Here is a 24628-nt window from a genome sequence, read left to right as displayed (position 1 = left end):
AGTTAGAGTGGGTGATCATACCCGATCTGACAGCTGTTCTATTCACCCACTCTCTAACTGTAGGAGGTTGAGGTAGAAAAACAATGTTTTTGTGAATGTCAAAGTGAACTGAATGATTCAGATTGGTTGAAAAATACACACACACCGATTTTAGTTTCTCGATAATTATGGGTAATCCTTTTATCGAATATGTTAGGCATTTGATTTCTGCAACGTGATATTGTCCAATACGATCTCTGACCCAATGCAGTAGTGTTGCCTCTTTATTATATGCATTGAAAATCAATTGCACAATCTAATAACTCAAATTGTTTCACATTCAAGATTGTTCAAGTCACCCAAGATTGAATGTTTCAAAACACAATAAATATAAATAAAGGATGTAGCCTTGCATATCAGTTCAAACAAATTCACAAAGCAGCACCTTGACTCTCCTTTCGGCGATCATAGCACACGACCGAACGTGCGCCACTCCATTCCTGGTATATATTATCAATAAATCAAAATAAAATCTATGTTATGAAAGCATCTTTGTCTTGTGGACCTCTTCCCACAGAGTCTCACATGATCTGCGTTTCGTCCGGCGGCCACGTAAACAACAGTAGCCTGTCCGCCGTCCGTCCACTCCCCTTCAGGAACATTCTGTCCTCGTACACCCAGACCGTCCCGGAGGCGTCGCTGTCCGGGGGCGTCTCGATCACCCCCTCCAGGGTGAGGTGGTGCACGCCGGAGTCCCGGTCGTGGTGGTAGCCCCCGTTGTGGTCGTGGCCCGCCATGAAACACACCACGCAGCCGTGGGCCCCGATCAGCGCCAGGACGTCCTCAGAGTTCCAGGCCAGGCAGATGGGCTCGGTGGAGAGAGGGTGCACTGGGAGGTGGCCTGTTTGAACACACACACACACACACACACACACACACACACACACACACACACACACACACACACACACACCACTTTCTAAGTTGTTCAGTTTTTATACTTTTATAAGGTGGGCATTTAGTGGTCATTAATTTTTCACCAACAAGCGAGTTGCATTACTTACTGACGATGAGGACTCTTTCCTCGTTCTTGTCGGACAGCGACAGCACTCCATCCAGCCAGTTCAGTTGGTCTCTACTGAACCCTCCGTTGAACTTTACAAATTTACGCTTAATTCCTTCCTCGGCTGAATTGAAAAGACAACACGTTAAACAGTTAAGCTCCCTTAGAACAAAGACACACTCTGGCATATAGGTCTCCAATGATCAAGACAACCGAAATAGAAAGTGTACACACACCTGGGGGATGGTTGAGGTCCTCGTTGCTGTTGTGCTCTTTTAAAATATTCAGTGCATTGTTATATTGCACACTGGACACAGTCCTTCCCAGAACACTCACATCATAAGCATCCAGCACCACAATTTTGAACTTAGGAGTCGGGTTGAAATGGTAGGCATAGATGTCGCCTGTGTCGGGTCCCCCACCTCCGCTGTCACAGGGAGGCGAACTGTTCAGCTTGGACTTCATCAGCGTGTCCCTGCTGAAATTGTAAAACTCGTGATTTCCCCATACGTGGTGGACCTGGGCAGGACAGGTGCTCAGCTCCCTCATCACGGTGTCCAGGGCCTGGTCTGACGAGTCATGCTGCTTGTTGAAGCCGTCAATGATGTCCCCCAGCTGGAGGATGAAGCTGGGTTTAACAGCGGATCTCGACCAACTTTCACGGGCGTTCATGAGCAGCTGGAGGCTGCTTCTGTAGTAGCGTCTCTTTGTGCGGGTGTAGTTAAATCCGTCGTCGATGTCCGCGTATTGAATGTCGGCGATCACTCCGAATGTAAACAGTGGGGCATCCTCGATGGGACAACTTTCCATCGTTGCTCCAGTGTTGTGAATGGTGTTGCCCGACAGCTGTCTGTATGCAGGTCTGTAAAGAAAGCTGGCTATACTGTCTGAGTAGCCCTTTAATATATTGACATTTCGAAAGCAAGAAGCCAGCTCCTCCGTCTAAATCGGCAGTGTAAAGTCAAAAGATAGTAGTTTTGCAGTCTGACGGAAATTCGATGTAAGTTCCGGCCGGTGTCAGTTTGTCATGAGAAGCAACCTTTAGCGCGTTAAATGCGCATACACACAAAACCAGCGCAACACAGGAGCCTGAAGGAGAACTAGCCTACGTGGTGTTTTGCACTTACACTTTTAATACGAACACCATAGGAGGCAATTATCTAATTCATGTAGGCCAACAGCTTATAGACTGATGCAGGATGATAATGCTCACTGTTTCCAAAATTATATTTCTGTCCAGGACCCAGGGGCGGACTGGCCATCGGGAGGTTCGGGAGATTTCCCAAACGGCCGGACGATTTCAGGCCGAGCCGACCGGCCGTAATTCTTTTAGATTTTTTTTTACTATTATTATAAAAAAAAGAAAAAAAATATTATATATTTATATATATTTTTTGTTGTAAAAGATGTACAAAAAAAATGAAAACGTTAAATCTATACTGTACGACAGGGATGGGCAACTGGCGGCCCGCGGGCAGCATGCGTGCGGGTCCTCACTCAGTCAGGCCCGCACATAATTAAAAAAATAAAATTAAAATAAATAATAATAATAATAATTGATTGTTACAGAAAACTCGGTCAAGAAAGATGAGAAGAATTCATAGAATTCGAAGGCAAACCCATGCGTCTAGTTTGCTTAGAAGCGATATCAGTCATTAAAGATATCCACTTAAGTCGCCACTACTACAACTGCTTGTTGGGTTTGAGTTCATTGAGTTGTTGCACTTAATGTTGGGCCACTGTTTTTCAGTTTTTTGACTTCATTGAATGATGATGTATGTGAGCCCTTTGCACTGATAAAAATACTGACCATTCATGTGGCTGTTTGAGCATGGAAAACATGAAATTAATATGTTGGTTCAATTAACATACCGTACATAGGTTATGATTCTGGATGATTTTTTAGGTAGTGGCCATCCCCAAAATGCACCAGAATACAGGAAATCATATCTACCAAATTCAAAATTGTGTAGCTTCTCTCAGCTCACGTTTAGTTGAAGTGTGCAGTCATGTGGCCCTCCGATGGTTATGATGAAAAATGTGGCCCTCTTTATCATGAAAGTTGCCCATCCCTGCTGTACGATGTGAGAGAGCTAGCATGATTTGAAATTAGCTGCTCTTCGGAGTTCCGTTTAACTCCTCCCCCACCCTTCAGGACTCCCTGCCCCCACCCTTCGACACAGAGCCGTGCACGAGCGCTGCTGCTGCTTACGGCTTACTTTAACGGCAACTGTCACGTTAAAATTGTACCGGGGGCGAAAATTGTACCGGCCTACATCATCGTTTGTTTACATCCTGACAACCTGCCCGGCAACAGACTACGCGATGCAGAAAACATGTTTCCAAACGACGAAATAACATAATACAGATAGCGGATCGCTATCTGTATTATGATAGATAGCGATAACAATTGTTTTTACTTTATATTTGTATTGTATTTAATTGTTTAATCGAAACAATAAAAAAATTTGCCCGCGAAACTGCCGAACGCGTCAAATGACAAATGTTTTGCCCGCGAAACGGGCGATCGCGTCAAATGACGTAGGAAGGTTCTTGAAACATAATACAGATAACGGATCGCTAGATAACACTTGTTTTTACTTTATTTACTAGCTAAATTCGATTAAACAATTCAATACAATACAAATATAAAGTGTGGCAACCCCATGCCACGGGCCAGGGGCCAGCCGCTGCAGCACCCGCCCCGTGGACGGGTGGTGGAAGGAAGATACCTCCCCCTCCACCCAGCTGTGCTAGAGGGAACATCAACCGGGCCCAGGGAATCAAGAACATTGGGGGCACCTGGGGGACCAGGAGAGAGGAGCTTTAAGGGCTGGGGACGGGGGAGACGGCAGGAAGGGCGGACCAGGAAGAGACGTGTTTTAACGAGACGTTTTCCCCACCAGGAGTAAGCCGGAGGCGTCGGGTGCTGTTTCCCCGCCGACCCAGAGGAAGGGCTGGACCAGGAGGTCCCGCGCCCTTATTCCCGATTACGGAAGAACCTTAGTTTATATGATTTCCCTTTTGTGACTGGTTTTCCAATAAAACCCGTTGCACCGCAACCCTGCTTCGTTCATTAATTCCCGAATCCCCGCCGCCGACGAAGGGGGTTGCCACAGTGGTGGAGAATGCAGGCAACGCGATCTCTGGACTTAAAACACCACCCAGACCACGATGGAGCACGCCGACCAACCCGCCACGAGGGACGAGGAGATAGACGTCCTACGGAGATGCATGGTCCGAATGGCCGAGCAGCTCGCTCGGGGTCCTGCATCCGCCGCCCCCACGAAGAGGCTGACAAAGATGGGACCGGACGACGACGTAGAGGCGTACCTTGAGGTGTTCGAGCGGACCGCGGACCGTGAACAATGGCCAGCGGACGAGTGGGGCCACATCCTAGCGCCCTTCCTGACCGGGGAAGCTCAGCGCGCCTACCGGGATCTCAACCCCCAACAGGCGGGGCATTACCCGACGCTCAAGCAGGCCATCCTCGCCCATTATGGACACAGCCTCCCCGCCCAGGCGCAGCGCTACCACGACTGGAGCTACGAACCGCTCGGCTCAGTGAGAAGCCAGATTTCCCAACTCGTCCGGCTGGCCGAGCGGTGGCTCGTAGAAGGCGACGGCCCCCCTCTGCTGGATCGGCTCGTCATAGACCGCTGCATCCGATCTCTTCCCCCCGGCGCCAAACGCTGGGCCTCCGGGAACCAGCCCCGAACGGTGAACGATCTCGTGGAACTCCTCGAGAACCATCAAGTAACCCAGCGGCTTTGCGGAGGAACAGCCCCGCCTCCCGGAGGGGGGGAGCCGCGGACCGAGCGACGCGGACGGATGACAGAGACCCCGCGCTCCCAGACACCGGTCGTCCGAGACCCCGCCTACCCGGCTCAAAACATCGTGGCCCGCAGAGGCCCCGCCCCCCCGACTCCGAGAGAGGAGTGGAGGTGCTACACCTGCGGCCAGAAGGGCCACCTGGCCCGCCACTGTCCCGGCGCAGGGGACGTGTCAATGCCCACGGCCAGTCCGTCCGACCAGAGGGGAGGAGCCTGCCTCCGCACCACCTGCTGGTCACACGAGAGGACCGTCTCGCCGAGCCTGCCGGTACGGGTGGGACGGCGCGACACCCATGCCCTCCTGGACTCAGGGAGCGTGGTCACCTTGATCCGGCCCGACTTAGCCTGTGGAACGCCCGGGCAGGACGTGGAGGTGGGCTGCATCCACGGACAGACGGAAACATACCCCACCAACCACATCACCGTACAAACCCCGAAGGGGACCTTCACGGTCCAGGCCGGGGTAGTGCCCAACCTACCCATGCCCCTGTTAATTGGACGCGACTGTCCCATCTTTGGACGACTGTTGGGGGCGGAGCTTCGCCCACCAAGACCCCGACATCCAAGGACGAGACCGCGCCAGCGACGAAGCCGACCCGTCTATATGGCAGGCCAACCCCCACAATCCCCGACTGACTCCGACGAGCCTCCGCAGAGACCCGCGAGAGAGGTAGGACGCCGGCCTCACGCCTCGTCCACGGAATCCCTTCCCCCGGGGACACCGGGCACGATGACCGCCTCCGAGCCGATACCCCCACCAGAGGAGAGTGAGAGCCCACCCCTCATTGACTTCTCCGACCTCCCCCTGGCCGTTGAGGGGCGAGCGGACAGGGGCGGACGGTTCGCCACCGCCCAGCTGGAGGATGACTCCTTAAGACAAGCCTGGGGACACGTGCAAACCCACGAGGGACTATCACGGGACTCGGTGAGTTGCCGGCAGTATCCACATTACAGCACACGGGGAGGGTTACTGTATAGGGTAATTCAGAGGGGGGGAGAGGAGGTGGAACAGCTGATCGTTCCACGGTCCTATGTTAGCAAGGTGTTGTACATGGCCCACTCACACCTCCTAGGGGCTCATCTGGGGATGGATAAGACCAGGGACCGGGTTTTAGCTAGATTTTATTGGCCAGGGGTAAAGAAAGACATAGAGGACTACTGCCGAGCCTGCCCCGAGTGCCAACGTACCGCCCCTAGACCGTCCGTACGGAATCCCCTCATACCCATGCCCCTGATCGAGGTCCCCTTCGACAGACTGGCATTAGACATCGTAGGCCCCCTCCCCAGAACTAGCCGAGGTCACCGCTACATACTGGTCATGGTAGACTACGCGACCCGCTACCCAGAGGCCATACCTCTCCGCGCCGCCACAGCCAAGGCAGTGGCAAGAGAGCTAATGACGTTATTTAGCAGGGTGGGAATAGTTAGGGAGATCTTGACAGATCAAGGCTCCTGCTTTATGTCCCGGGTGTTAAAGGACCTCCTCAGTCTGTTACAGATCCGCCACCTCCGGACCTCCGTCTACCACCCCCAGACCGACGGACTGGTAGAGAGGTTTAATCAGACCTTAAAACGCATGCTGAAAAAGGTGATGGAGGTCGATGGAAAGAACTGGGACCAGCTACTCCCTCACGTCCTGTTCGCCATCAGGGAGGTACCCCAGGCCTCCACCGGCTTCTCCCCGTTCGAGCTACTCTATGGGAGACGACCGAGAGGGCTCCTCGACATCGCCCGGGACGCCTGGGAGAGCCAACCCTCCCCCCACCGCACCGTCATCGAGCACGTGGAGCAGGTGCGGGACAGGATGGCGCAGGTGTGGCCCGTGGTCCGGGAGCACCTTGGACGAGCCCAGCAAGCCCAAGCTCGGGTGTACAACCGGGGGGCCCAGCTGCGCACCTTCGACCCGGGCGACCAGGTCCTCGTCCTCATCCCGACCTCTGAGTGCAAGTTCCTGGCCAAGTGGCAGGGACCCTATGAGATCATCGACCGGGTGGGCGAGGTAAATTACCGGGTGCGGCAACCGGGGAGACGCAAGACCACCCAGCTGTACCACATCAACCTGGTCAGTGGTGGCAACCACTGACCACTCCGCGGGATCCAACTCTCCTGACGCTGGCCGCTCGACTGCCCCCTCCAGAGGTCCCAGTGGGGGAGCTGCTGAGCCCGAGCCAGACACAGGACATGCGGGACATGGTGCTCCAACATCTGGATGTCTTCTCCGAGCGACCCGGCAGGACCACAACCGTCAGCCACGACATCCGGACAGAACCGGGAGTCAGAGTCCGCCTCCGGCCCTACCGCATCCCGGAAGCACGGCGCGCCGTCATCAGAACAGAGGTCGCCCGCATGCTGCAGATGGGGGTCATAGAGGAGTCCCATAGCGCGTGGTCCAGCCCGGTGGTTCTGGTACCCAAACCAGACGGGACCTACCGGTTCTGCAATGACTTTCGCAAACTGAACGAAGCGTCTGCCTTCGACGCCTACCCTATGCCACGGGTAGACGAGTTGATAGAGCAACTGGGCCCGGCCCGGTTCATATCCACCCTAGACCTCACGAAGGGATACTGGCAGGTCCCCCTCACCAAGCGGTCCCGGGAGAAGACGGCGTTCGCCACACCAGACGGGCTATACCAATACACCGTCCTCCCGTTCGGGGTGCATGGGGCACCCGCAACCTTTCAAAGGATGATGGACCGGATCCTACGGGCCCACAGAGAATACGCCGCCGCGTATATAGATGACATCGTAATACACAGCAGCACCTGGACCATCCATCTCCACCACCTCCGAGCCGTCCTTGGGGCGCTTCGAACCGCCGGCCTCACGGCCAACCCCAAGAAGTGTCGCCTGGGCCTGGAGGAGGCCTCCTACCTGGGCTATCAAGTCGGGAGGGGCTGTGTGAGACCCCAGGACGGAAAAGTGCAAGCCATCCGGACCTGGCCCAGGCCGACCACCAAGAAACAGGTGAAGTCCTTCCTGGGACTAGTCGGGTACTATCAGAGGTTCATCCCCGCGTTCGCAACACTGGCCAGCCCCCTCAACGAGCTAACCCGGAGGACTCTACCCGACCGAGTGAAGTGGACGGAGGAGGTTGAGGAAGCCTTCTCCCACCTACGGCAGGCTCTCTGCACCGAGCCCGTGCTCATCACCCCGGACTTCAGCCTCCCCTTCGTGGTACACACGGATGCGTCTGAGGTGGGGCTGGGAGCCGTTCTATCTCAAGTCCGGTCAGGAGAGGAGCATCCGGTGACCTTCATCAGCCGGAAGCTCCTGGCCAGCGAAAGGGCATACTCAACGGTGGAAAAGGAGGCGCTGGCAATCAAGTGGACCCTAGAAAAGCTCCGTTACTACCTCCTCGGTCGGAACTTTAGCCTGGTCACCGACCACGCCCCCCTAAAGTGGATGGCAACGGCCAAGGACACCAACGCCAGGGTGACGCGCTGGTTCCTGGCCCTACAAGACTACCGCTTCCAGGTGGTCCATCGACCCGGAAGGGCCCACGGTAACGCAGACGCACTGTCCCGAAGGGACGCCTGCCTAGGGCTAACAGGAGGAACCCCCGGCTTGCTGCTGAGGATGGGGGTGTGTGGCAACCCCATGCCACGGGCCAGGGGCCAGCCGCTGCAGCACCCGCCCCGTGGACGGGTGGTGGAAGGAAGATACCTCCCCCTCCACCCAGCTGTGCTAGAGGGAACATCAACCGGGCCCAGGGAATCAAGAACATTGGGGGCACCTGGGGGACCAGGAGAGAGGAGCTTTAAGGGCTGGGGACGGGGGAGACGGCAGGAAGGGCGGACCAGGAAGAGACGTGTTTTAACGAGACGTTTTCCCCACCAGGAGTAAGCCGGAGGCGTCGGGTGCTGTTTCCCCGCCGACCCAGAGGAAGGGCTGGACCAGGAGGTCCCGCGCCCTTATTCCCGATTACGGAAGAACCTTAGTTTATATGATTTCCCTTTTGTGACTGGTTTTCCAATAAAACCCGTTGCACCGCAACCCTGCTTCGTTCATTAATTCCCGAATCCCCGCCGCCGACGAAGGGGGTTGCCACAAAAGTAAAAACAAGTGTTATATAGCGATCCGTTATCTGTATTATGTTATTTCGTCGTTTGGAAACATGTTTTCTGCATCGCGTAGTCTGTTGCCGGGCAGGTTGTCAGGATGTAAACAAACGATGACGTAGGCCGGTACAATTTTCGCCCCCGGTACAATTTTAACGTGACACAACCATTGCGTCACTTTCAGGCCATTCAACTCCCTCAGCTGTCGCCATCGCTGAAAAGCTAATCCAATATTTATTCTCGTTTTTCCTCGAGCAGTCTCCAACTTATTTTTTGTTGCTGCCTTTTCTGTTTCTGTCTTTCTTTTTCTTGCCTTTTTAAAAGGATGAACCGGGGCAAGTAACGGCAGCAGTGGTAACTTGTTTTTTTTCTTCCATCGTGTTGACGTTGTAGGCTCACTAGGTCTAGTCCACTGTCATGATGAACTACTATGACAACAACGCTTTCTTTGCCCTCCGAGAACGCGCTCAGGCCGGCTCAGGCTCGTACAAGAGTCACATGTAATAGTAACTAGTTATTTACCATTTATTGTCGTTTGCATGATTTGGCCACCGAGATGGGAGAAGGCAGAAAACTTAATTTCATATTTCCGACCAATTATCTCATAATTATGGTAAGCGATCGAATTCAATGGCAGCTGTTTCGACTTAACTTTCTCGGGTGCGGGTAAACGTTTCCAAGCTCCAATCAAAGACGTGTTACACTTTAGGATTGTGGGTAGGGGAATGAGTCCAATTTCTCATGCCACTAAATTAATTTTTTATTGTCTCAAAACCTGCTCACGATGACCCATGACTAGCTAAGGTTTAAGAACATCTTATATGTTCCTATTTGAGGGACATGTATTCTGCTATAGGACGCAGTACTAGTCGTTTCAGCTGGGTGGCCGTTCAGCTTTCCAGATGTCCTACATCTACATAAGGATGTCACCACAAAACCCCCTGTCCCAATCATTACATTTGCACAATTTGTGTAACCGACTACCCATCTGCTCTACTGTAAATTAAAGAATTTCAAAACTAAAGAATATCGTCTGAAAGTGATATGCCAGGCAAAGTAAACCTAGTCAAGTAGCATACACCTTGAACTGCCCTGAAGACTGACGACAATGAATTTACAAAGCTTTGAAAGTCTTTATTGACAGAATACTTAAAGGCTTTAGCCTGGAAAGAGGTGCATCAAGTAAAAGGTAGTACAAATGGTCAAAGGGGAAGGGCTACGGTGAAGTTATTTTGGTTCCATGGTGAATGCCACTGTCAGACTGGTGGATAGTGTAATTGAGGGCCGTAGAATTGCTGGAGAAAATGTTCCAAATTAGCCGTTTTATGATCGATAGGTGATGGCTTCTTAATTAACCAGGGAGGAATCTCAAACCACTGTTTGAAGTGAACGGGCCAACGAGCTGTAGGTTGTTTTGGAGAAGCAGGTGAAGGATGAGTCGTCGTGGGCTCCGGTGTCGTCGGCGGCGGCGTGGGCTCCGGTGTCGTCGGCGTGGGCTCCGGTGTCGTCGGCGGCGTCGTCGGCTCCGGTGTCATCGGCTCCGGTGTCGTCGGCGGCTTCGTCGGCTCCGGTGTCGCCGGCTCTGGTGTCGTCGGCGGCGGCGTGGGCTCCGGTGTCGTAGAGAGGCGAGTCTCGGCTGGCTCTTGATGCACTACATGTTGTCCATATGGATAGTGTTTGAAGGGAGGCATCATATGCCACTGGTACTGTGGATGGGGATAGCCAGCAGGTTTAGAAGCAGGTGGGCTTTTTGCTGGCTGCTCCTTGGGTGGTGTTGGCGATGTCGTCGTGGGCTCTTGTGTAGTAGAGAGCTCAGTCTCGGCTGGCTCTTGATGCACTACATGTTGTCCATATGGATAGTGTTTGAAGGGAGGCATCATATCCCACTGGTACTGTGGATGGGGATAGCCAGCTGGTTTAGAAGCAGGTGGGCTTTTTGCTGGCTGCTCCTTGGGTGGTTTTGGCGGTGTAGTCGTGGGCTCTTGTGTAGTAGGGAGGTAAGTCATGGATGGCTCTTGATGCACTTGTCCATATGGATAATAGTTGAAGGGAGGCATCATAGCCCACTGGTTGTATGGATAGGGCAAGGCAGCTGGTTTAGGGGACATTTTTGCTGGCTGCTCCTTGGGTGGTTTTGGCGGTGTAGTCGTGGGCTCTTGTGTAGTAGGGAGGTAAGTCATGGATGGCTCTTGATGCACTACATGTTGTCCATATGGATAATAGTTGAAGGGAGGCATCATAAGCCACTGGTTGTATGGATAGGGCAAGGCAGCTGGTTTAGGGGACATTTTTGCTGGCTGCTCCTTGGGTGGTGTTGGCGATGTCGTCGTGGGCTCTTGTGTAGTAGGGAGGTCAGTCTCGGCTGGCTCTTGATGCACTACATGTTGTCCATATGGATAGTGTTTGAAGGGAGGCATCATATGCCACTGGTACTGTGGATGGGGATAGCCAGCTGGTTTAGAAGCAGGTGGGCTTTTTGCTGGCTGCTCCTTGGGTGGTGTTGGCGATGTCGTCGTGGGCTCTTGTGTAGTAGAGAGCTCAGTCTCGGCTGGCTCTTGATGGACAACATGTTGTCCATATGGATAGTGTTTGAAGGGAGGCATCATATCCCACTGGTACTGTGGATGGGGAGGGGGATAGCCAGCTGGTTTAGAAGCAGGTGGGCTTTTTGCTGGCTGCTCCTTGGGTGGTGTTGGCGATGTCGTCGTGGGCTCTTGTGTAGTAGAGAGCTCAGTCTCGGCTGGCTCTTGATGCACTACATGTTGTCCATATGGATAATTGTTGAAGGGAGGCATCATAGCCCACTGGTTGTATGGATAGGGCAAGGCTGCTGGTTTAGGTGACATTTGTCGTCTTGGAGACGTAGGTGGTGCTGGAGGCATTTCTTTTATGGGGCACGAGAGCATTATATGCCTTCTTTGCCAAAGCATTGGTAGGATGTAGCGTCCGTCCTGTTTAGAAAATAAACTCATGTTATTTGGACCATTAGAAAAAGGATAAAGCAAGTGTCAGGTCAACACCAATTCATATTACCTCTTGCATCATTGTACAGCCGTCATATGAGGCCACCATTACAAGCATTACATTGTTTCGACTGATTGAGTAGCCACAGGTTTCAGGGAGCTGAGTCAAGGGAAGCGACTTGGCGTTTTCTGGAAAGACCACAGTTCAATACATAACTATTCTAGGCAATGACTTTCTAACATGTAGTTTAAGTGTGCAGTACAATCTCACTTTGGACCAGTTGCAACTGTGACGCTTCTGGCTCCCTCGCTACGAGCTTCATCTGGTAAGCACCACATTGAACCGACAGCTCCATGTGCTTCCATTGTACACTGGGATCATCATGGAACCACCCTTTAAACAAAGCGGATGAATGGGATTGAAGATCTTATTTACACACGCACACACACACACTTATGGAATCAAGACAAATAACTAGATATTTCACTCACAATAAACAAGTTAATTAAGCTATACAAACAATGGTTCATACCGGACCAGTCTTTTTGATAACCGATGGCATCTTCTGCAGAGGAGGTAACATTCCAGTTGGCGTGTATACTTGTTGGCAGATCAGTTCGCCCCTTCTCAAAGAAGTAACCAAACAGAATCTTTCCTTCATGACCATTTTCTCTATTTCTGCCAAGTGCTTTTCTCAAATTGTACGACTGTGTCAGGGGTGCTAAACAGACTAGCAGAAACGCTGAAGTAAGGCTCCAACTACGCCACGGTGTAGCTTTCCCTTTGTGTGCCATAGTGCTAAATCAAAGTGCTAAATCACAGTGCTAAATCACAGTGCTAAATCACAGTGCTACACCATAGTGCTACACCATAGTGCTACACCACACTACTATTGCTACACCACACTACTATTGCTACTACTGGTGCTGCTGCTTCTTCTACTATCTGACTGCAGGCTAGACACATCTTTATTGTTTTTACACGGCTGTAGTAATTAGGAAATCGACCAATCGGCTGATCGAAAGGCCTTTTTCACAGCAGGGTAAACACAGGTGAACCTGATCACATTGATTATGGTCCCGATATCATGGCCCCGGCCAACCTATATGAGGGCTGGAATTGATTAGTCTTTTATTCTTACTACGGTAGCTAGTTAGCTCTACATGATAAGGAAAAGTGCTTCAAATCTTCCTTTCTTATATCCTTTATCATAGGATGCACAATTATTTTACACATGGACACTTTAAAATGGTACCTTGAACCTTTATGCTATTCATTTATTTATTGTTGTGGTACTGTTACGACCCACCACAGCAGAACAGTACAAAACTCTCCTTTTGCGGTCTTTTGTTTAAAGGGGTTTGGGGGGTTCATATATAAGAGTTCGGTGGACGTGAGTCGTCAACAGTGCCAGTTGGGACTGAAGATAGAGGTCCCCCCATGCCAAAATAGATAACACTCACCATCACAGATGCTCAGGGCATTGACTTATATCGAATATATTTGAATATTTATTAATAATATTTTGACCATTAAATGCCTTCAGTAAGACCTGGGCTGAATCCCAATACTTAGTACATACTATTTCTGTTCAGTGTCTACTGAACAGAAGCGTTCTACGCATAGCTGAAGACCGTACTACACTGTCAAGTGTAGTACGGTCTACTACAGCTATGCGTAGAACGCTTCTGAACGCTTCTGAACACCGCCGAAACTCCACCGGATGTTTGGAGATGACGTATCTCCCCTCAGATGCCGGCAAAACTACCTTGATAAGTTACCTGTTTTCCGTCTTGTCATCGTTGCTATAAAATTAAAAATGTCTCTTTTTACTTAATGACTTACTTTACTTTTTTACTCTTTTTAATTACTATTTTTTCGCCGCTTTCTACGTCTTTCTAAGCCGCTGTTGGTAGTGTCGGGTCAGCCATCACTTCTTCGTTCGTTACCAGACTCCGGTTGCTTTGTGGGATAGCGTAGTGACCTACCGTTGTATACTGTGGCGGTAGTACCAATGGGTAGTACGCATTCTTTAACGTTTTCCGTACTACACAATGCGTACTGAGCATTCGGACGCGCTATATTTGTGGCGTACTACAAAATGCATACTATAAGTATGAGTATTCGGATTCAGCCCTGGATTGGGTTTTGCGAGGTTTGTTTACCGGCGTTGCTATGGTTACCGGTCATGCGTGTTCCAATGGTTTATTGGGTTTCTGATAAATCGCTGTCTAATCAATACTTCATTCACTGCCTCTTCCGTGGTCATTACAATATTATGAATAGACTGCGTCGGGTTCTCCGACGTCTCTCCCTCTTGGCCTGCCCATAACAGGTTCGAATATTAAGGGCTGCCTAATATTCGTTAGAATTTTGATTTATTTTTTGATATTCGAATTATATTCGAATTACGAAGTTCGAAGTCAAAGCCCTAAGACCATTGAATGGCTCGAATTTGTGTAATGGCTGAGTTGATTGGGTGTGAAACATTTCAACATTTCAAGAAATGAGGGGTAGTTTGGGAATTACATTTAAAATGCATGTTTTTACATGGTTATGCAGAGAAAGGTAAAGTGAAAAACAACGGTGCCTGGGAATTTGAGAGGGATATTTTCTAACTCCTCGACTGGCCCGCCTAGCCCCTATACTTAGTTCCGTAGCCCTGGAATGTATGTTTGATATATGTTTGACTACATCCCCAGGCGCAGCGTTTACCCACAGCAAAAACTTTTAGTGTAGATTTGTTCATCTTTGACCTGGTTACTGGGCTTTTATTAAGTGCCACATGGAGTTTCTCACACACCTGGGTACTAATTCTAGCATCCCTTACCAGTTGGATGTTTACTTACTTTATTTAGAACAACGATGCTAGAGCCAAGACAAACCAACATGAGTGCATTCCAGTTTACATTTCTTAACTTGATCAACTCATCAGCACTCATCCCTTTCCTCTAACGTTGAGGTGAAGATGGGTCAGACCGTTGTTTCTGGACCTCCAGAGATCAGGTCCGGTTCCCTGGCTGGTTGGTTCCCTGGCTGGTTGGTTCCCGGGCTGGTTGGTTCCCGGGCTGGTTGGTTCCCTGGCTGGTTGGTTCCCGGGCTGGTTGGTTCCCGGGCTGGTTTGTTCCCGGGCTGGTTGGTTCCCTGGCTGGCTGGTTGGTTTCCTTTTTCATAAAGGAGTTATGCTTAGGGCCCCAAAATAGCTAGCAGCGGCACTGGATGGTTCCCTCGATGGTTGGGTGGTTGGTTGGCTGGGATGGTTCCCTCGATGGTTGGTCTGTTGGTTTGGTGGGATGGTTCCCTCGATGGTTGGTCTGTTTGTTGGTTGGTTGAGTGGGATGGCTCTAAGGTTGGTTCCCTGGGTTCTCTTGAGATTTGTTTTATGCTTTTTGTTGGGATTTGGTTCTTGGCAGAGCTGGAATACAGATCAAATCATAGAGTCCTCTATTCCATGTCAAGTACAAATTAGAGCTGTCAGTTAAACGTGTTATTAATGGCGTTAACGCAAACCAAATTTAACGGCGTTAAAAAAAATATTGCGCGATTAACGCAATTATTTTATTTAAAAAAAATAATAATTTCTTTGGCTCAAAACAAAGAAGCAGTAGCCTGACTGCTATGTTCAAATGACATTTGTTCAAAGCAGTCGTTTAATTGCACTATAGGCTATTTTTTTGTATCGTCCTGTTTTGATCAGTATATGCCAATGTTGTTATCAATAGAAAATCATTTGCACAAGGCAAGCCGATACACTTCACCATGTTGATAAGAGAATTAAAATGAGAAGAATTATGGGACAAAAAAATCAAGGGATATTTAGCATCGAAAAAGAATTTGCGATTAATCGCGATTAATCGTGAGTTAACTATGACATTAATGCGATTAATCACTATTAAATATTTTAGTCGCTTGACAGCTCTAGTACAAATTGATTGTTAATTGTCTCATATAAAACCTGCTCATGATGACCAATGGAGAATAGGGACTGTGTTAGTATTCCTCTTATTTGAAGGCCATGTATTGTGCTGCAGGATGCAGTACCAGCAGTCGTATTACCTGGGTGGCCGTTCAGCAAGTACAGGAGAGATGGTGTGCATGGTCGGTAACCATGGGTCAACCATGTGACTGGACGAAGGGGTTAGGAAACCTACTTGAGGGGCTAGGGACCACAGTACAGGGGCTAGGGGGGCTAGACGAGGGGCTAGGGGGGCTAGACGAGGGGCGAGAGACCCCAGTAGAGGGGCTAGGGGCAACAGGAGAGGGGCCAGGGGCAACAGGAGAGGGGCTAGGGGCAACAGTAGAGGGGCCAGGGGCAACAGGAGAGGGGCCAGGGGCAACAGGAGAGAGGTTACGGAGCCCCGTAAGGGGGCTAGGGAAGCCCGTAAAGGGGTAAGGCTCCTTAGGAGAGAGGATAGGGACCCCAGGAGAGGAGCTAGAGATCCCAGAAGAGGAGCTAGGGGCCCCACTCGACGGGGTAGGGACCCCGGTATGGGGCCCAGAGGGGCTGGGTGGGGCAGTGTTGGGGCTAGGGCCCCCAGTAGAGAAGACCCCAGTAGACGGGTCGGGGACCAGAGGAGAGGGGCTAGGGGCCCCAGTAGAGGGGTGACGGAGCCTAGTGGAGGCCCCTGAGGGGAGGGGGGAGCCCTTGGAGGACACGATGCTGTAGGCGGGGGGGACGGGCGGGTCCGCGGGCACCTGCAGGATCTGGAGGATCACGGTGATGTCTGCCGCCACGCGGGTCTCAAGCCTGGAGGTAGGCAAAGAAAACACAGTGTCCTGAGCAAATGATACAATACACGTTGTGGCAACCCGGCCTGGGCCAATTATGGATATTCAGAGCACCTGAGGAACAAGTGGAGAAGCAGGGCTCAAATAGCCCGCTTCTCCACTCATTCGGGGCTCACCCAGCCCTGGAGCTCCAGCACGGAGAGACCGGTCCTCGTGGGTGACGGGATTCCACCCACGACGGAGGGGACCGTTGATTCCTCCCAGGTCGTACGTTTTTTGTGTTTGGAGAGACTTTTATGTTCGGAAATAAACATGCCTTTTTTTGGCTTTTCGCAACGCAATTGTGTCCTGTTTGGGAGGAGTTGGTGCGCTCAACGTGGCGGGTTGCCACATATGGTGGAGGATGCGGGCAACTCGACCGAGCTACGGGCCATTTTGGGTGGGAGCGCCCACCTCAAGCCACCCCCAAACCGGAGCCGACGCAGCCGGGGCCGACGCAGCCGGAGCCGACGCCGCCAGAGACGATGCCGCCAGAGACGATGCCGCCAGAGACGAAACGCCGCCAGAGACGACGCCGCCAGAGACGACGCAGCCCGAGACTAGGCCGCGGGAGACTAGGCCGCGGGAGACGAGGTCGCGGGAGACGAGGTCGCGGGAGACGAGGTCGCGGGAGACGAGGTCGCGGGAGACGAGACTGCGGGAGACTAGGCCGCGAAACAAGCCACGCCGGCAGCAGAAGCAGCCATGCTGCGCGCCGGACCGCTGCCACCTCCGAAAGGCCACCCGAGGCTTCAGCAAAGGGTGGAGGAGTGTGGCAACCCGGCCTGGGCCAATTAAGGATATTCAGAGCACCTGAGGAACAAGTGGAGAAGCAGGGCTTAAATAGCCCGCTTCTCCACTCATTCGGGGCTCACCCAGCCCTGGAGCTCCAGCACGGAGAGACCGGTCCTCGTGGGTGACGTCTGTTCATCGTGGACATCGTCATCAACTTCCGCACCAGCTACGTGAACCACAACGACGAGGTGATCACCGTACCGTGCAGGGTTGCCAAGCATTACATCACCGGATGGTTCGCCATCGACCTTTTCGCCGCCCTCCCCTTTGACCTGCTTATCTTCCGCTCTCGCTCCGATGAGGTAAATTCTTTAAGACGCTTTGTCCCTCAAATTCCGTCATGATTGCATGATTCAACACCTGCTTGAGCTTGATGTAGCCATTACAAACCATGCTTATAACCTGAGCCATTACAAACCATGCTTATAACCCACGACGGAGGGGACTGTTGATTCCTCCCAGGTCGTACGTTTTTTGTGTTTGGAGAGACTTTTATGTTCGGAAATAAACATGCCTTTTTTTGGCTTTTCGCAACGCAATTGTGTCCTGTTTGGGAGGAGTTGGTGCGCTCAACGTGGCGGGTTGCCACAACGTGCTGTAACAGTGGTAACTTTTCATCTAAAAACATGATTGCATAATTGTCAATATGCTACAGAAACAAAGTCTGCGTTTATGCACCTGTTGAGTTGAGATTGCAGTACTTCCAGTCTGGAGCCCAGCTCTGTGTCCCCCGCAGTGTGAGGGTGAGGGTGAGGGTCAGGGTTGCAAGAGGGCCGAGGCCGGCTGCTGACCAGCAGCGACTGTCTGTCGGGCCAGAAGTGGAACATCCCAGGCCTGTTTACAGACGAAGCTACGGAAAAAGAGACAGCCTCGTTACCAAGTAGGAATCATCAAGTTAGGAATCGTTCATAAATGAGGTTCACAACTGTGCCGACCTATGTCCAGAGTCCGCTCCGCCACTACGGGCGCGCTTCCCGGGGGCAGCAGTCTGTCCGCAGAAGGAGCCCAGTCCGACCTGATTTTTTCTGAAGGCTGCAACTTGGTGCCAAGCGTGAGGGCCTCTCTCAGGTCCTCAGTGGAACGGGTGAGCGGGGAGCCGCAGCGTGGTTGTGGAGCAGAGTGACGCTGACCGATCGAATGGAGCGGAAATGAGTCGTCATGGTCGATTCCATCTGGACAACAGCCGAGGAAAAGTATTGATCGGTCCCGTTATGGTACCAGTTTTGAAACGCACCATATAAACACTGAGGTCTCCAGTAAGCTGACGAGGCAGCTACCCAGTAACTTCCAGTTTTTCATTAACGTCATGCATGGCAACTATGTATGGCATTGAGGAAACATGAAGCGTCATTGAATAAGCTGCGTCCAACAGAAAGTAGCATGTGGTGAGGAGGCTCACCAGGTCGGATTCTGCAGTCAAGTGAGTATCCCCTCTGCCTGGGCTGTTGTTGATACTCCCATTCATCACCACTATCTTCTAGAAGCTGTCCTCGGGCAATCTGAGGAGGAAAGACCACTGTAGGACCTTCATGAAAATAGCTCATTCTGGACCGGTTTATGTACGAGGAGGGCATTGGCCCAGAAATGTTCTTTCTGTCACGGATATGATGCCTGAATGTCTTCTTGATATTCAGTGGTATTGTCTGAATGTGGGGGTTACAGGGTTCATATGATTGGAAGGATTAGGGTGATATAGGACAGATACATGGAAAGGTAAGGGTGATATGGGACAGATACATGGAAGGGCTAGGGTGATTTCGGACAGATACATGGAAGTAATGGGACCAAAACAAATATGTCAGCCTAGTATTTGAATTGCAAAGTCTGTATGTTGTGTTATTTATGTATTATAGTTATTAGTTATTGTAGTTATTATTGTCCTGTTATTTTAGACCTGATTAAACCAAACTCACATTATGTCCTATGGGTTTGTACTCATTCATGGTTAGAGACGAAGGCTAGATGAGATGGTCATTTCTTAATCCTCGATGGTTAATTCAGTCGGCTTTGATCTACCATCACAGTCCAGGCATTGCTGTCACCAATTTCTTTCTATCCATCAATCATAGTCCAGACAATCCTGACACCAATCTACTACATATCCATAATAGTCCAGGCATTTCTGACAGCAATCTATTTCCGTCTATCCCTCTATCATAGTCCAGACAATCCTGACACCAATCTGCTACATATCCACTATAGTCCATGCATCGCCGACAGACACCAATCTCTTTCTGTCTATCTATCTATCATAGTCCGGGCAATCCTGACACCAATATACTACATATCCATAATAATCCAGCCGTCGCCGACACCTCTCTCCTACTTCCCATCTGGTAGGTATTGCTGACCACTTACACATCTCAGGTCCAGCGTGATCTCCAGGTTGGTCCAGAAGGTGTTGGCGAAGTCCGGGTAGATATCCAGGACCTCCAGCAGGTCCTCCCTGGGTATGGAGTGGAGGTCACAGTAGGTGATTGCGCTTACGTCGGAGCTCGACTTCCCCGGCTCGTCGTGCAGATGAATGGGCTCCCCGAAGATGTCGTTCTTCTCTGCGAGAGAAACACACAGCGTTGCATGTTCACTCGTATACCATAAAGGGATCTCTGATATTTTTTATGGTTTGTGTTGTGAAGAACCTTGTGATTCACATTACATTTTAATGTGTTAAATGTTTAGGTTAAATTGATCTTTATCTTTTGAGAGCAAAAAAATACTTTCAACATAATACTCTCACAGCGGATATAAATACAATGCCTTGCCAACTCCCACAACTCAATTTGGCAATATTACATGTAATACTGTCACAAACCATGTTTCACCTATTCAAATCGATACAACAGACGCCGTGAATCTATGGGAAAAATGTATCAGGATATTAAGTCTGCAATATTTAGTGCATTGATTTCGAACGACCACTATGTTACACAGACCAGGACATGTGACACCTGAGCAGTACCGAGTATGGCGATCACCACGTCGTCCCGCAGCACCTGGATGGAGCCGCGGGAGATGAAGAACAGGGAGTCCAAGACGTCTCCGTAGTGGATCAGGACGTCTCCCGGGGGAGCGTGGAGCGTTTTGAACCTCGTGGCTAAGGCCCGAAGGCAGGCCTCACTGCCCCCATGGAAGGCCTTGCAGTTCTGCAGCAGTGATCGGTTCAAGTGCAGACAGATATCCGCCTGCAGGCACTCAGGAAACCCCTTCAAAACCTGCACCAGAGGACAGCAGTCAATTTGGAGTACAACATCAAAACATGGGTGGTGTATTTATCAACCTGTTGAATACATAACATAGGAACACATGTTTAGGACAACAATCAGAAACAAAGTGATAACGTTTCACGAGATCCAATTGATCGACTACATCTAAACAGCTCTATGTATCTCCATCTACGTCTTCATCTCTTCATTGGCTTACTGCGTTCATGTCGATGCCGTTGGTGTACGACCACGCGTGTTGAAAGTACTCCTCCAGCCGCAGGCGGAGCCCCCCGGGGATCTGGTGGAAGCGGATGAAGTCTTTAACCCGGAGCATCTGGGTGTGGTAGCGAGTGGTGCCGGAGTACAGCCGCTGGATGATCGCCGACACATTGCCAAATATACTGGCATACATGAGAGCTGGGGGGGGGGGGGGGGGGAAGGTCAGAATGCATTGTGGTAAGGAGGTGCAAGGTTGAAACACAACCAAAAGCGGAATCAGTGGGTGGCTACTCACAGCCAATGACCATGACACAGATGGAGAAGATCTTCTCAGAGTTGGTGTTGGGGGAGACGTTCCCGAAGCCCACGCTGGTCAGGCTGCTGAAGGTGAAGTACAGAGCCGTCACATATTTATCTTTGATGGAGGGTCCTGACCGGGGGTCGCTGTCGTTGTACTTCTTGCCCAGCTGCTGTGCCAAGTTGTCCAGCCAGCCGGTCTCTGTGTACGGCCTTTCCAAAAACCCGATGGCGTACCAGAGACATGCCAGCCAGTGTGCGATGAGTGCAAAGGTGCACATGAGTAGAAATAGGACGGCTGCTCCGTATTCAGAATAGCGGTCTAGCTTCCTGGCCACTCGGACCAGTCGAAGCAGCCGTGCTGTTTTCAGTAGGCCAATAAAGGTGGCCATCTTTGGTGTGCAAATGCATGCGAGAAAGACAGGTTATAAGCATGGTTTGTAATGGCTACATCAAGCTCAAGCAGGTGTTGAATCATGCAATCATGACGGAATTTGAGGGACAAAGCGTCTTAAAGAATTTACCTCATCGGAGCGAGAGCGGAAGATAAGCAGGTCAAAGGGGAGGGCGGCGAAAAGGTCGATGGCGAACCATCCGGTGATGTAATGCTTGGCAACCCTGCACGGTACGGTGATCACCTCGTCGTTGTGGTTCACGTAGCTGGTGCGGAAGTTGATGACGATGTCCACGATGAACAGAACGTCCACCATGAAGTCTACCACGTTCAAAGGGTCGCACGTGTAGCCGCACTCCCTGTCTCCGTGCTCGTCCAGAAGGAACGCCGCCGAGTACGGAGTGAAGACGGCCGTGTACAGGACCAGGAACAGAATGATCCAGTCCCAGAAGGCTTTGAACGGGCTGTAGTGCAGCAGAATCCACCATGTCGTCTCGGGGAGTTGGAGCTTGTATTTTGGCAACACGTCAGTTTCCAGAGAGAGGATCTTGGAGGAAAAACATGTTGATATACATCTGTATATGTCATCTATTCTGTCAGATCTTCATCTCTCTTCTCTCATACTTGTTATATGTCCATCTTTCCGGCATATCTTTATATCTATTGCGTCAGACTTGTTATTTATCTGAATATGTCAACTTTCTTCCATAACTTAATATGTATTCTGGAAGATATATAATGTTTTTCTGGAATTGTAACTTCTGTATATATATATACTCCAGAACACATACTCTGGAATGAGAGGGTTACAGTTCAATGAGGCTATAGAAGATTTCGGCCTAGGTGCTGCGGCTGGTCTAAAGGAGCTCTGCAGCTAGGTTGAGAGACAGCCATGAGCTCCAGAGACCTTCTGTAAGGGGTTGGTACCTTTGACACCTTCTCTGTGACCTTCTGAGTTCGCTCTATCACCTTGGATGTTCCGAGGAGGTCCAGGCTCTGGGGAGAGCCGAGGGCGCTCCCTTCTCTCTTCATCGCCGCTGGACTGGACATGCAGCTCTGCTGAGGGTACTCACATCAGTCGACTAACAAGTTCCCATCTGTACTCTAGAGCAGGGGTCCCTTTTCAGCATCAAGGACCGGTATGATTCTCCAAAAAGTTGGGTTATGTTGCGCAGAGGTTGCCAAAAATGCAAACATGTTGTATGCAATCTATATAATAATCTCGTTAACCTACGGCCCCGCGGCCCGGTTAACCTATGTCCCGCGGCCCGGTTAACCTATGTCCCGCGGCCCGGTTAACCTATGTCCCGCGGCCCGGTTAACCTATGTCCCGCGGCCCGGTTAACCTATGTCCCGCGGCCCGGTGGTTGGGGGCCGCTGCTCTAGGGAACACTGGAGGTCGAGAACACCATGGCTTGGACTGCTCTGTGCTACCACAACATAGAAGACTATAATACAACAGATCTAGAACACTAAAGCTCCAGCACACTAGAGGTCTTTACCTTGTAGACTATACCGCTCCAGAATCAGAGATCTAGACTACTATAGACTGCTGCACAGACCACTGCAAATGTACTATAGACTACTACTGGTCATGAACTCAACTTATCTAGAACCCTACAGATCTAGACTAAAAGCTAACTACAGGTCTAGAACATTAAAACACTGCAGATCCAGACTTAGGCAAACTACAACTCTAGAACATTACATATATCAAATATAGACTAACTATAGCTCTAAAAAATTACATATATAGACAAAGTACAAGTCTAAAGCACTAGATCATTACAGATCAAAGGTTTTCTTTATACATTTTTAGTATAACTGGGAAAGGGTTCTGGCAAACTATCGGAAATTCTACACACATATTTTCTGAAATGTAATTCAGCAAATCATACCTTATTTGAAGATCAAATTCCTGCTTGAATAATCCAACTGTTCATGTTTCCCAGGACAAACTAACGAGGGTGAGTCGGTACCGCTGCAGTGAACTGAGCTGTGAGCGGACACAACACAGGCAGCAAGTCAATGTTACACTACAGCAACCGATCAATTCTACACTATAGCTTCCAGGCCATGAAATGCTAATCAATAAGAAATCATTGATAATTTGCCTTTGCAATAGTTTTCTGACAATAACAATTTCCATCTTATGTTAACCAGGCTATTGGGGAAATTGATGACAGGGATAGAAATGCATTAAACAATCAAACAGTTGTTATCGTTAATGCTACTGAATAGCACTGACTAAGATGCTAATTACATTGCTAATTAGTCTTCACCAGCAGTACATACAGAGAATGTCCTTGGATATGACCTTCAGACACAAGCATAGGCCATATCTTGCCGGACAACATCTATTTGTAATATGTCCATTTGTTTATATATAAACTATGGGAAGTTCACCACAGTACATACATTTTCTTCCACAAACTCAAAACAGACAATTTCTTTCTCATAGTAGCATTTTTCTTTTCTTTGGTGGAATAATGTCTTACAATTGTTCTAGCACTTGATGCTTTTCTGATTATTCATTTATAAATTAATATAGTTAGCCACCTATGAGTCAGCCACATATAACAAATTAACAGGTTGTGATTGCAACGTGATCAACTGTCGAAGTGGACTTGAGTGGCTCTGAAGATGCTCAGCTGTCTCGATGGGCCTAAATAGACCCTTTCACAAAGGTGTCACCGTGAGGTGTGGATCAGAGCTCGGTCCTGACTGGGCGCGGGGTGGTAGTCAGAGCGAGTGACCATATCAACCATTTACCGTTCAGCATGTGCCTGGTACATAAAAGTGGCAGACCCCTTATTGGCGTTATGAGCGACACCGGTGTTGATCCAGGGATGAAGGCACTGTGAGACCGGTCTATGCTCCTACTTGGCTCCTGCTTGATGACTACTGCTCGCACTGTTCGTTTGAGGAGTCGGAATCCTGAGGTAACGAATGGAAATCCAGCCCAGGTGTGACGAACAGCCCTGCTGCAACTGGCGACGTATTGATTAAGAGGTGTAGGAGAGCTCAGTGACCAAGAGAGGGAGCCAAAGTGAAAT

The 24628-nt window shown here is 50.3% G+C and overlaps 3 protein-coding genes across 7 annotated transcripts; all 3 read right to left on the bottom strand.

Moving 5' to 3' along the window:
* Window positions 1–250: 250 nt before the first annotated feature.
* On the bottom strand, window positions 251–2082 carry adprm (ADP-ribose/CDP-alcohol diphosphatase, manganese-dependent). Its single transcript, XM_060037538.1, has 3 exons — window positions 1279–2082; window positions 1044–1166; window positions 251–880 (listed from the first exon to the last, which is right to left on the bottom strand). Exons 1-3 carry the CDS (start codon window positions 1850–1852, stop codon window positions 561–563), a joined length of 1017 nt encoding a protein of 338 aa, XP_059893521.1. The 5' UTR covers window positions 1853–2082; the 3' UTR covers window positions 251–560.
* Window positions 2083–10091: 8009 nt separating this feature from the next.
* Window positions 10092–12877, bottom strand: LOC132446758 (uncharacterized). The gene is made up of 6 exons (XM_060037210.1): window positions 12780–12877; window positions 12430–12721; window positions 12168–12290; window positions 11967–12085; window positions 10333–11884; window positions 10092–10096 (listed from the first exon to the last, which is right to left on the bottom strand). Exons 2-6 carry the CDS (start codon window positions 12689–12691, stop codon window positions 10092–10094), a joined length of 2061 nt encoding a protein of 686 aa, XP_059893193.1. The 5' UTR covers window positions 12692–12721; window positions 12780–12877.
* A 1914-nt stretch (window positions 12878–14791) lies between these two features.
* LOC132446871 (potassium voltage-gated channel subfamily H member 6-like) lies at window positions 14792–24601 on the bottom strand. 5 transcript variants are annotated; one of them, XR_009522974.1, is made up of 12 exons: window positions 23471–24601; window positions 22500–22631; window positions 21703–22119; window positions 21177–21570; window positions 20880–21079; window positions 20419–20671; window positions 19818–20011; window positions 18859–18958; window positions 18395–18631; window positions 18138–18309; window positions 15954–16644; window positions 14792–15312 (listed from the first exon to the last, which is right to left on the bottom strand). XR_009522974.1 is itself a non-coding variant. In XM_060037437.1 (11 exons), the coding sequence occupies exons 2-11, from the start codon at window positions 22620–22622 to the stop codon at window positions 16011–16013; spliced, it is 2724 nt and encodes a 907-aa protein (XP_059893420.1). In that variant the 5' UTR covers window positions 22623–22628; window positions 23471–24601; the 3' UTR covers window positions 14792–16010. The 5 variants fall into 5 exon arrangements, 1 of the variants encoding a protein (XP_059893420.1); XR_009522976.1 differs by having other exon boundaries at window positions 22542–22631; XR_009522973.1 differs by having other exon boundaries at window positions 22500–22628.
* Window positions 24602–24628: the final 27 nt, after the last annotated feature.

The sequence above is a fragment of the Gadus macrocephalus genome, chromosome 18 (assembly GCF_031168955.1).
Source record: "Gadus macrocephalus chromosome 18, ASM3116895v1".
NCBI classification, from domain to species: Eukaryota; Metazoa; Chordata; class Actinopteri; order Gadiformes; family Gadidae; genus Gadus; species Gadus macrocephalus.
Note: the sequence above shows the minus strand (reverse complement) of the source record. Positions and strands in the feature narration are given on the sequence as shown.

Excerpts from the sequence above, each read along its gene's own strand:
- adprm (XM_060037538.1), bottom strand. The coding sequence starts at position 1,852 with ATGGAAAGTTGTCCCATCGAGGATGCCCCACTGTTTACATTCGGAGTG. Across the intron at positions 1,167-1,278 it reads GGACCTCAACCATCCCCCAG|CCGAGGAAGGAATTAAGCGT; the intron begins GTGTGTGTACAC and ends TTTTCAATTCAG. Across the intron at positions 881-1,043 it reads GGAAAGAGTCCTCATCGTCA|GCCACCTCCCAGTGCACCCT; the intron begins GTAAGTAATGCA and ends GTGTTCAAACAG.
- LOC132446758 (XM_060037210.1), bottom strand. The coding sequence starts at position 12,691 with ATGGCACACAAAGGGAAAGCTACACCGTGGCGTAGTTGGAGCCTTACT. Across the intron at positions 12,291-12,429 it reads TTATCAAAAAGACTGGTCCG|GGTGGTTCCATGATGATCCC; the intron begins GTATGAACCATT and ends CTTTGTTTAAAG. Across the intron at positions 11,885-11,966 it reads GCTGTACAATGATGCAAGAG|GACGGACGCTACATCCTACC; the intron begins GTAATATGAATT and ends TTTTCTAAACAG.
- LOC132446871 (XM_060037437.1), bottom strand. The coding sequence starts at position 22,622 with ATGTCCAGTCCAGCGGCGATGAAGAGAGAAGGGAGCGCCCTCGGCTCT. Across the intron at positions 18,959-19,817 it reads TCACGCTGGACCTGAGATGT|ATTGCCCGAGGACAGCTTCT; the intron begins GTAAGTGGTCAG and ends TTTCCTCCTCAG. Across the intron at positions 18,310-18,394 it reads GGAGCGGACTCTGGACATAG|CTTCGTCTGTAAACAGGCCT; the intron begins GTCGGCACAGTT and ends CTTTTTCCGTAG.